Raw genomic sequence first — 12,358 nt, 5'->3', positions numbered from 1 at the left:
TGATGCAAAGGCACAAGATTTCAGTTAATGTAGGGCTTTTGACTCTCCGTAAAGTAACAGTTTTCAGCAGATGAACACATATAACAAATTTGGGCAGATCAAAGCATATATACATTGCCCTTCTACAGCAGTAAGGATTAAACACTTTATGTTCTCCATTTCATTATTTATATTACCCCACAAAGGAAGTCTTACTCCACATCTGGAGCTCACTATAGCAGTTTGGTTTGGAAATAATCCTGAGAAGATTCGTCTCCTAAAACCAAGAGGAGAGACAACAGCTTGGCATAGAGAGATGAATGCAATTAAACCACTCTGGTTAGTAGGATAGACAGGGATCTCACCCGCTGACCAACCACTGCCTGTGTCACACCGCTTGAATCTACTTTGCCTGCATCATGTCTGCAAGCCACGATAGCCATCCTTAGGCTGACGGTTTCTTCGCTTATTAAGGTGTCTGGCTGAATCAGTTTTTGAATTCCAAGACTAGAACCACCAATATTTGGATTTTTGGTGCATCACTGGCCTATGTGTTGAAAATTTATCAATGCTGTGGACCATTTAATAGAAGCAAAATTAAGCAGGTCGACAAAATCAGTTTAAACTGGACAGCGCAAAAGCTGTTCCCATTCCATTTCGTTTTCATGCATATAATAAATTTTGTAATAGTTGTTTTCTGTTCGATTTCAGGGAGCAAATTAAAGTTTTAGATACAGTTATATGAGCAACAGTCGTTTCACTGAATTATTTTATTTAATATACACAACTGCAGTTCATTTAGGCAATAGAAAGTTCACAAATACACTTACTCTGACACTTGATTTGACACATTTAGTTTGATAGAAACCAAAGACTACAAAAGTGAAGTATAATAATCATTAAGAACACATTAAAAGTGAGATTATTATTACAACTAAATTACAAATGATATAAATATTTGATTCTTGTATAATCCCTACACATTCAATATTTCTGATCTTAGGAGTACAGTTAGGGCAGAGGAGGGTAGCTTTTAAATTTAGCTTGTTCTTATTAGCACGGAAAGTGGCATTCAAAACTATTTAAAAATTTAGAGATTATAAACTAAATTCTGATTCTGATTATGAATTCACTGAAGTAGAATTGCATCATACTATCATTCCTTTGTGCAGCTCTGGCACTTGTGTTTTCAAAGATGGTGGGCTTTTCAAATTCTTAAGCCATATGGCTGGTTATCAACAGATATTCATTATACACCTTCTAGCTAAGGTGTATAAACCTTAGGTTATAACAGAACTGATTCCAGTTCTGTGTTACAGGGAGATAGCGCTCTCTCATTTAATAGCTGTCTCTGGAGTTAAGAAGGACAGAATATATGAATGCTTTTTGGGAAAAGGTCTAAAAAGACCCAGAGGAGATCAAAAGCCTACCCATTTGTACCTGCACATTTCCCTCTTAGAATCATAGAATCATAGAATCATAGAATCATTAAGGTTGGAAAAGACCTCTAAGATCATCAAGTCCAACCGTTAACCCAACACCACCATGCCCACTAAACCATGTCCCTAAGCGCCTCATCTACACGTCTTTTAAATACTTCCAGGGATGGTGACTCTCCCTTCCCCTCTCTCTCTATTTCTTTTTTCCTTTCTTAACTGTTTCTGAATCAAATATTTGTTGGTGGTATCTTACAGCAATCAGACACTGTAATTCTTATTTTGGATGGAAAATGCATCCGTCCAATTTCCAACCTGATTCTATGGACTTTTGAGAACCCTATGAGTGCATTGAAGTGCTCCTGATTTAAAGGGATACATTTGTTTAAGCCAGATATTATCAGGTCCTTAACTCATTTTCTGAATATTTTGGTGTTTCATTAGAACTTTTTCATTCTTCTGTTGAAAAAAATCTTTTCCGTTTCGACAGAAGATCAACTTTTAAATTATCGGGAAACATTTATAATCTCACATGCAATGCTGTTGCCCTTTCTTCAAGAGCTTTTTATAACTAATATGAAAATTGCTCACTTACACATACATTTACGTCTGTGAAAAAGTGCATTTCTGTTTTTCTGTGATGAATGTTAAGATGTCATTTTCTTCGTATCATTTTATTAGACCAGACAAACCACAGCAGACAGCTTCTTTGACACGTTGCAACCTCCAGGTAGTATATTTGCTGTGGAACATGCCATTTACTCTGTTACTTCTATTTCCAGCTATTCCTATTGATTCTGAACCCAACGAGACACCTTACTGTTCCATATAATTTCATTCATAGACTTGCAGAGAGCTGCCAAAATACAGACACTTTTGAGCAGTACGATCAGGGGAGATAAGTATGTTTAAGCTAAGTGAGAGGGTGAAAAAAACTTCACATTCTGGTATTGAAGACATACTTTGCAGAGAAAAAAGTATAGCATGGAGCACGGTGCCAAGTTCAGCAACATGAATGGTGGAAATAGGCCAACAGCAGCATTTGGAATTTCTGTTTTATTACACATAGAAGTATACTTTTTTTAAAATAAACTATAATCAGTTGGCATTTCACACAAGTCATATGACACATTTTCATCATTTTTATATTTATCAAATAAGTACAACAAAGGAGCAGAATGTCAGCTTCAGTAAAATCTATGGAATTACACAGGCCCTCCTTTTCAAACATCATCGTTTTGGATTGTGTTTGCAACGAAAGTTGAAATGTTTCTAATCAACGTTTGTTGCAATATGCTAGATTTTAACAACATGCTTCTCAAGTATCTGAATATTTAGAATTACTCTGTAATTACTTACTCTGTATTACTTGACACAGGATAGATTCTTGTGGGCTGCCTTTGTGTGACAAAGCATATGTAAGTGTAGTTTAAAAGCCTAAGCTAACTATGAAACATTGTTTCAGTTTACAGAAATTCAAAGATTATAGATTATTGATTACCTCTAGCACTGGAAAAAACATTACTGCAAGTTCCCTCATGCCTCCTTACTGTGCTGTGCTCCTATCTAAAGTTCAGGGTTCCATATCCTGAGCCACAGTTTTGCATTGCACATAGATGGCCACAATTGCTTAGATTTCCTCTTAAATAGACACCTGACTTCCTACAAGGAAGGGAGGAAGACGGAAATGATTTTAATTATAAAACACTGCCTTCGATTCTGTTTCATGACTAACAAATCTCATCATACATCCTTATTTAAAAATATATTTTGAAATGCTACATATGAACTGAGAATGGTATTACTTTATTTACCACCACCTTATAAAGTAGCAACAGTTTTAGAAAAAGGAAAAGCTTTAAATTAATTGGTGAAGCTAGCATAGCTTTTTGAATATAAGTAAGTGCTCTCAAACACCTTCATGGTGTTTAGATATTGTAAAACAAAATAAAGTAAAAAATGCATACTGGAAGTCATTCCTGCCCAAATGGTGCCTGCATTTCCTGCATCACTATTACACTGTAGTACAAAATGACTGCTTACACTCACACAAATGTAATTTCAGGGCAGTGGCAACATGATCAATTTTGTGAGTGTGATTACTTTATTGTATGTGTCACATGAATCAGAGACTGCATATACCCCAGTCGAAACACCTTCTAGATCTAGACACATAATGATTTGGAGACTCTGTAATGAACATTTTGTACTATAAGCCTTGAAAGGAAGCAACTCCATCAGCTTCACTTACAAATTATCTGTGCAAAAGTACAGTATTTCATAAATAAACTTTACCGAAATATTACACAAAAAAGCTTTGGGATACATTAAGTATAAATACAGTGACAGCTGAGCTGCAAATTTAATTTAGGTATATACAATAATATGCTCACCAGTTCTTTTCGCAGATGTACATTTAACCTCCCTGAGTCCTTTTCCATACTTAGCGACATGATTTTCAGATGCTTGCTCACTAACAGCAATGATAGCTTCGGCGTTAGAAAGAAAGGCGGGAGGGAGTACGTCAAAGTGCACTCCATTTCATTTGTCACGGATTTTAAGCTTACTGTACTTTTGCTTCTAAAAGCCCACTGGTCATGACATGCCCATGACCACTTACACAAGCACTGACATGTCTTAGTGAATCTGCTCCAAGATAGGCCATTAAAAGTTCAGTGTGTCGAATTAATAATTGCATAAGATCTTCAGCCAAACTCTCCATAGTTGAGTATCTCACCTTTTCAAAATCAAAAATGTCTTTGAGGAAGAAAAGCACTTGATCCTAGTGGGGAAAAAGAGGAAAAACTTGTATTCACTTACAAGAAGAAAAAAAGTATGCAATGCTAGCGATTTCTTTTACATGTTTTCTAAAAGCATCCATTTATGTATTCTTTTGGTGCTAAGATAGAAGTGCACTAAAACAGACTTTGCAAAATAGTTCTAGGCTTAAAAAACAATTTTAATATTAAAATAGTTATTTTCATGGTTTCTTACTGCTAGTCTTAATCTTAGGAAAATGCAAACGTATGCTTATAAATAAGATCCTCATTTCTTTTAATCTTTAAATCTTTCTACGTTTTTTTTTTTTAAATTAAGATAAGTGGTAGTTAAAAAAAAGTTGCAAACCTTGAAGAAGCAGCATAGGTCATAAAGGGAATTTCTAGGGCCCAAAAAGCCCCACGCCAAAACAGGGCTGATATGTTCACATACAGCATAGAAATGTGCAAAAAATCCATCAGGCACCTAGTGATGTAAAATTTTTAGACAAAAGTTACACAGTAAATGTAGTATAAACCTCTATTATATAAAATTAATTCTTCAGGAAAGCCTAAAACACCTACTACTTCAGGGCTGTGGTAACTTGAACTCCTTTAAGTTATAGGGCATCTGAACCAAACAAGTGATTTTTTTAGAAAAGGTTTTTATTTCAGTGGTACTTTGTATTTTAAATATTTTAAGATTAATAGGCATAAGCCCAATCTGATGATGAACATGATGATGAACAATCTACTCTGACTCCCATATGACAGATCAGATAATTTTATTCAGTTATTCCTGTTTGAGCCCCTATACACTACGTATAGCTGAAGCTTGCAAAAAAGTAAGCGAACTGCACATTTTTGAATGGAAAAAAATTACATCTTACAAGAACCCATCTTTAAGTCTAAAGAAAAGCATAAAATATCTGTGAATGACCATCCTGCTGTTACTTTTACAACCTACAGGCACTCATAAAATATAATATACTATAAATTTATATATCATATATGGATGTACAGTTTATTTTATATACTCATAAACATATATTTATAATTTTACAAAATCAGTTAATTTATAAAATAATAAAAATAGAAATTAACCATAAATTAAAACATAAAATACCACACAAAGAACTGTCCGTAAGTAAATTTAAGTTCATCAAGCTCCTTGTGGTACAGTTAGTCTCTCCCTTACAAAGACTTCCATGGTGCTTAACTTTATCTACTTCTGAATGACGCCAGCAGCACTGATGAAAATAATCCCAAGGAGTAAAGTTACTCACACATTTACAAACTTATAAATATTGAGACTTCAATATACAAAGGAACTAGAGGGTAAGGTAGTTGTGCATTGAAATAGACATGAAAATAATAGGTTACTATAACATGTATTTTGGAGATATAATCCCTTTATATAAAACTAGCGTAGAAAAGATCTATTTATATAAAATTCCCAAACATATTGCCACAGGGATGTAACATCTCAAATCTTAAGACATAATAGTAGCTGAGGACCTTTTACAAAATACTAACTGCCATTGGAAGCAACTTTTTTTACGATGAAATATGTCTTTGGTAGTTAGGAGTCGCATACATAGCTATTCTTAGAATCAGAGAGAAGTGTCAGTGCCAATCACTTCAGCAGAGATTCCTCACCTGCGGTATGGATGTCCTGCAGCAAGCCTCAACTCTGCTTTTAGACTGGCTACTACAGAGATGGGACATTTGCCTCCTACGTCTAATAAAAGCCTCCAAAGGTGGAAGTAAGCAGCTGCTGGCGGAGAGGAGTTCTACTTCGAAATCTGCAGAGTTCCTTCACTGAGAGGTCAGGATGCAGAAGAGGGCTGAAGGACGCTGCAATAGAGTTCCTGCTGCTGGCAAGGAAGATGGTACTTCAGGTAGGTAAAGGGACAGGACTGAATTTTATTTAGCTGTGGAGATGATGCAGGGAGATGGGGTTGAGAATCCTAGCATAAGCAGGCGAGATGCAAGATTAATGACCTTGGTCTGCAAAAATCCAAGGTACATGTGTGGGGCCATAAGTCAGAGAAATTACTGTCACCACTGTTGACTGAACCTAAACTAGGTTGAAAATCTTTCAGCTAAGACTTTTTGCTAAAAAACTGGTATTAGGGCCCCATAAGCTAAACTTATACAATTGGCAGCCTCTTGTCTAAACTAACATGTGAACAGGATTAGGGGTTGATATGTAATTTATTTTGCCAAAGCTACAGGACAGAACTTCAAATTCTTAGGAGCCGATCAGTAACTTTGGTCCACATAATTTGCAAGGGAACTTACCTTCATTTGCTGCCTTTTCTGCTTCAGTACTGACCAACAGCTTGAAGCCACAGCCTAAATTTAAAAAAAAAAAAGCTCAAAACCCTGCGTAACTTCATTACAAGAGAAATTATCGTTCATCTCAAGCGATCTGCAGAATACTGTATTTCTATATTTTGGGGATTTGTATTTTCTTCAGTTTCAATCTTGTGATAACACAAAGTTTAAAACTATAAAGTATCAGCTGATACAAATAACTGATTTTATATGTAGTTCATATTTGTTATTTTCAGATCTTATTTTGCAACTTTTTCTTTAGTTTAATTCAAATGTAATTTGGCATCCTTGACTGATTTTACAGTTGGAACAGTTAGCAACATTCACTGGGTTTAACTGAGGACCAGTCTCTCATATACCAAAATATGTGCTCAGACAGAATAACTATTTTAGATATTAAGTAGTATGTGAACACATTGAAATGTCCTTTTTCATCTTAGCAAAAACATTCTTGCAATAGCTTCAGATTCAGCTAAGGAGTTTTGTCCAAATATGGACCTGTGAAATACAATATACCGATATCAGCACTAGGCTTTCTCCCCTCATAGCTTCTAACTATCCTCATCTAATTCTCCTTCAGTACTGCAAGATAATTTACTACTTAGAAAACACAATGTTATCACATAACTATAAAAATAAATATATGCATGTCACCTTTTATTTTTTCCTCTAGAGGTAGTATTTCAATTGAAAGACAAAAATAAAAGGAAAACTAGCCGTTTATAGATATAAATGGATGAAATGACAGTAGTATCTCTACCAGCTGACCATGGCAGTAGCCTGTGTGTCTGTAACAGAGGGATGAGATCTATTTGACAAATAAACAGGCACATCTGCGTGAAAAAGCGTGAAATGTTATCAACATTTGAATGCCTGTATTGTATTAATTTACTTTTGTTTGCTTGCAACTTTGTGTCTTATTGCTAAATCTCTGGTATATGAACCAAAACCTGTATCTAATTATCTAAGATGTGGCTAACAGAAACTTCCCTTCTAAAATTCTACTTCCTCAGAGAAAACTCATTTTTGCAGAACAAGTTAAAGTGTTTTCTCCAATACATTCAATCCTTCTATATATTTTGGGCCCAGACTTGTAGCTTTTAAATTGCTATTATGAAAAACCTGATAATACAATCTGTTTATTTTTTCTGAGGAATATTTCAGGAATATTCAGTTATATTGGAAGCTGAATTAGACTTTACAGTGAAGGATGGTGTAGGTTTTTTGCTTCAAAATTAATGCTATTATCAAGACAATATGCACAGTCTTTATCCTGCAGTTGTTGGATTTATTCTCGTTTTTACATTGTGCTTTAAGAATATAAAGTATAGATCGCCAGAAGAACAATTTCAGCGTATACAGAAATTTTAAATCAGAATGCTCACACCAATGTTATATTGATCATACTATCTACTTATTGTAACGTATATTACAGAATAATGATTATGAAAATTACACATAAATACTTACTGTTTCTTTAAAAGAGGAATTTAGCCAGCGGTTATTTACTACATTCTGTATAGATATTGGTGGATTTTCTAAATCTTCAAATGAATCCATTAATATGAAGTCCAGAACAACATCATAAAAATTCAGGTTTTTCACCTGTATTAAATCAGAACATGATCTAAGTAACCTTTTCAGCAGTGGAATTCAGCATGCACCATATTCTAACTCTGTATTAACATGCAGATTTATAATTGGTTTTAATGAATAATAAAGATACTTTGTCAGTAAAGGAGAAGTTAAAAAAACTATTACGTGCTTTCTAGTACTAAACTGCAGTGGTGGATGCCATTTCTCTAAATCAGCAATGTAAACAAAAAAGAGTTGCCTTTCCCACAATTCTGAACTGTAAAAAAGTATTTTTAGATGCTACAGTTTGCATAATTAAGGGTAAAAGTACTTTTCAGAAATTCAGACTCACTCCTCTAGCAGCAAGTTCCATTTCAGTATTATCCCAGTGATCTGTTTGTTCCAAAAAATATATCATTTCATCAAAGACATCTTCAAATTTCTTTGGATTCTGTAAAGTAAAAGCAATGAGTATCAAGCAAACTTAACAACAAGAGAGATGGTTTATTTACACTGGAAAGTGAATTCTGGTAGAAGTTACATTAACAATAAAACATTAGTTAAAAAACGCTTTTACCTTTCGTGCTCTCACAATTAAAGCAGACAAAATTTTTCTTCCACTTTCGGCAAGAAATATTCTGTTTGCTGTTTCTGAAAGAATTACCTAGAAAAGGTTTCAGAAAATATAGACATATTCATTCACAGGTTATACTAAGTGACCTTAAACACTTCAATCAAATTTAATATAATTATAACCACTAGTATAGTAGGCAAGTTCCTAATAAGCCTTTGGTGCAAAGGTTCCAAAGCTAATTTTGTAATTAACTCCTCTGCAAATACGTCCCATTTTAGAATTATAGAAATGTAAAAGCAGCCAGAAAATATTTAATTACAGAATATGTTATAAAAATGCTTGCACAGGTAGTGCATTGATAGTTTCAATGCCATGTACTTTAGGCTTCACAAGACAGACAGACAAATCAGTCTCCTTACTATTTACCTGAAAAGCTTGTCGAATACAGTGAAGCTTAGCAAGGAAGTCACTGTCTCCTAGACATTCAAACATTTCAGTCCTATATAAAATAGAAAAGTTTTCAAAGACCATGAAAAAAAGAAGCATGAGAAAACTCAACTAAGTCTAATTCCTAGAAAAAATACTTAGTACAAGTAACTTCTAAAAAACGAGTTCTATATAGAATATTTAACTTCAATTCTTGCCTTTCTTGCAAATAATTAAATAGACATAAATCAATACCTTAACACTCGTGAATAAATTTTGCCTTCTTCTGCTAAGTGCATAGCTTCTTCATACAATGGGCAATGGCAAAGGGAATCTAGACCATACGTATTACGAATCTCTCTGTGCTCTGTAAGCTGAAAAAAAAATTTTGAAAGAGCTTGCTAACATCATTTTTGTAAAGATAAAACAAATTAGTTTTCCTGATATTCTACTGAAAGATGTATCCTTTTCTGCATCTGCTTAAAACAAAGGGGCAACGCTCAACTAGTGAACAGAAGAGAAACACCACACTATTAACAAGACTGTTACTTCGTAACTTTTAAAATCTGAAAGCTACATTTTCAGGTTTCAAGTTTCAAAAGTTTAATTAATAAATGGAGGCAGCTTAGTTTTGTTTTTTATTTGCCTACTTAAATCTAATGGGTGTCAAAGCTGTTAAAAAAAATTGTCAGGGCACAAAGCACAGAATGATTGCATCATGCAAATCTTTAGGAAGCTGGAAATAGTAACATCCTCCCACCCCTGTTTTTGTTTCACTGGTAAATATGTCTGCTAGTTACCAAAGCATATTGTACGAAGCATGAGCATCCAGCATTTTACTACAGGCTCCCAAAAAGGTTTTCATTATTGGCAGTTTTAATTCTGTGGTTATCATATAAATTAACGTGAACTTCATAGACATTTTTAGAGCAAGAAAAAACAAACACAGATTAGGAAATCAAAGCACATAAATAATACAGAGAACTCCTGTTTACAGGATATCATATTTAATCCACAAAACAATTGTGCTAGCTACAATTTCCACTACAAACATTACATCATATTATTAATGATCTACAAAAAAATCAGAGGCTTACACATCCTTCAATTTAGTTAATGACCAGAAAATGAATTCTAACTTGGTTTTTTTAATCCAATTTTTTTTTTTTTAACATCCTGCATGGGGAAACAAACCTGTGCTTCTAGGCTATAAAAACAGAGCCTAGAAACATCTTTAAAAAATAATTCTCACAGTAATTGAACTATATAAAAATAGTTACCCTACATCTTAGAAAGATTAAAAAAATCAGATTAAAATATAACTTTATGTTAAACTTCCATTAAAATTTTCAAATAAATATATGCTGAAAAGTTTTTCCTATCACTGAGGACATACAGGCAAGTGCTGGCATGAGACTTCATAAAGACATTAAGAAGTATGCTTCCAGTGTGTCTTCTCCACAGACTTTAGTTGAGCCAATTACAGCAACAACAGTTTGGCCAAGTAGGCTTGCCTGCTAAAGGGAAGAATATAAGCACGTGCCAATACCTATTTTTGTCCACGTAAACATTTAAGCACATGAATAAGTTACAGAGATTTCAGTACAGAGTTGGTGTTCTGACAAGCGTCGCACATTGTTAGATGGTATATATTTGCTGGAACTTACACTGATGTTTTGAATCACTTATACCAGTATCCTTTTACTGTAAGCAAATACATACAATTCCTTTCACAAAATTGTCAGGTTCCATTTTAAATTTATTTGTTTGGGTAAAAAAAATAAAATCTGTATTCCTATACAGACTTCTATAGAGTTCTCGAATTGAGACTCAAGTGACGAGACGATAGCAAGGGAATAATTGAAGGAATAAACGTTTTAAGGTCAACAAAATGTTATATTTAAATGAGTAATGTACACTTTCAGAATTCATCTAGCTTGAAAGTATTTCCATTTTAAAAGTACGTATTTGTTTATCAGTCATTTTGCTTGGAAAAACAGAGTAGAATAAGCTGACTTCCTAAAAAAGATTTACAGCTATTACAACAAAAGATTTTATTCCAATTTAACAATATTAATCATAGCACCAAATTGTGTTTCGGACTCACTAATTCAAAAAGCCCACCTGAAAATTTATGTTCTTATTAAACAAAGGAAGCCACACAGCTTTTAATTGAAAATATATGTGAAAATATATAGGAAGGAATAATTTAACCAACTGGAAGAAACAGGAATATATTGATTTCTTTCAGATACAAGAAATCAATATACATACCCCCCCCCATATATATACACATGTATATATAGTGTAATAGTTAGAACAGGTATCAACAAGAACAAGTGAAAAATCTTTACTCCAGAATTTGTTTTTCTACATTATGGTTAAGAAAGTATTAACTGTGGAACAATACACACATATTTCCCAAAATAAAGACCAAAACAGAACACAAATAAGTATACTAATTTATTTCTTACCTGATCCAGCTATTATGAAGCCATAAAACATTCCATTTACTTTATTTCATTTGCAAAGCATGAGAAGAAATAGGTTGTGAACACATACGCACTTTGTAAACAGCTGCCCCTCTCTTGGAGGTTATCATTTCTGTGATAAAAGGGATTATATTAGTTTTCTCTAGTGAAATTCAGGCATATCACCTTCTTCAGATATTTAGGCAAACCGACTGACTGTGACTGAATTAGGACTCGTGATTTCTACAGTTAGATGCAGGTAATCTCTATCTGCTGCCAGCAAGCCTGAGATGATAACATCTCTGGCACATGAAGATGACTGATCATAGCCTTTGAGGTCACAGATTAGCATAGAATCTGATACCTGGGAGTTGGGTGAGGCCCTTGATTATATTTAGCTTTTTTTTTTTTTTAAGACTTCCTCTCATGCTAGCAGATGAAATAAAATAGCTGTGTTACTGTCGTAATGCATATTATTGAACTCAAACGAAGAAAGCAGTTAAATCAACCAGATACTAAGCAGGAGAGAAGGGTGTAACTATTCTTCCACTGAGAAGATGGTTTTGATTACAAACTGAAGTTAGTCCCAACCAATAACATTTGGAAAGGGGGTGCAAATTCCTCTATCACTGCTTCTCTTAGCATGCAAAAAGAGAAGAGGAGAAAAAACAAAACAGACTGAAACCCAGAAACTAAAACAACCTCTAAGTTTAACTAGAAAAGGTGATTTCTAGACAAGCTCTAAAGCTGCATCTTAATGCTCCTAGAGTCATCATGGATTTTCTTTTAATGCTTTCTAGT

The 12,358-nt window shown here is 34.0% G+C and overlaps 1 protein-coding gene across 1 annotated transcript; it reads right to left on the bottom strand.

Moving 5' to 3' along the window:
* Positions 1 to 3,978: 3,978 nt before the first annotated feature.
* LOC104082495 (protein FAM73A) lies at positions 3,979 to 9,460 on the bottom strand (the record flags this gene model as incomplete). Its single annotated transcript, XM_009585636.1, has 8 exons — positions 3,979 to 4,197; positions 4,542 to 4,658; positions 6,476 to 6,529; positions 7,982 to 8,116; positions 8,439 to 8,537; positions 8,664 to 8,750; positions 9,087 to 9,159; positions 9,342 to 9,460. Coding segments are annotated over 8 exons (903 nt in total), but the record flags the coding sequence as incomplete, so codon positions are not given.
* Between the last annotated feature and the right edge of the window lie 2,898 nt (positions 9,461 to 12,358).

The sequence above is a fragment of the Fulmarus glacialis genome, unplaced genomic scaffold (assembly GCF_000690835.1).
Source record: "Fulmarus glacialis isolate BGI_N327 unplaced genomic scaffold, ASM69083v1 scaffold30349, whole genome shotgun sequence".
Lineage (NCBI taxonomy): Eukaryota > Metazoa > Chordata > Aves > Procellariiformes > Procellariidae > Fulmarus > Fulmarus glacialis.
Note: the sequence above shows the minus strand (reverse complement) of the source record. Positions and strands in the feature narration are given on the sequence as shown.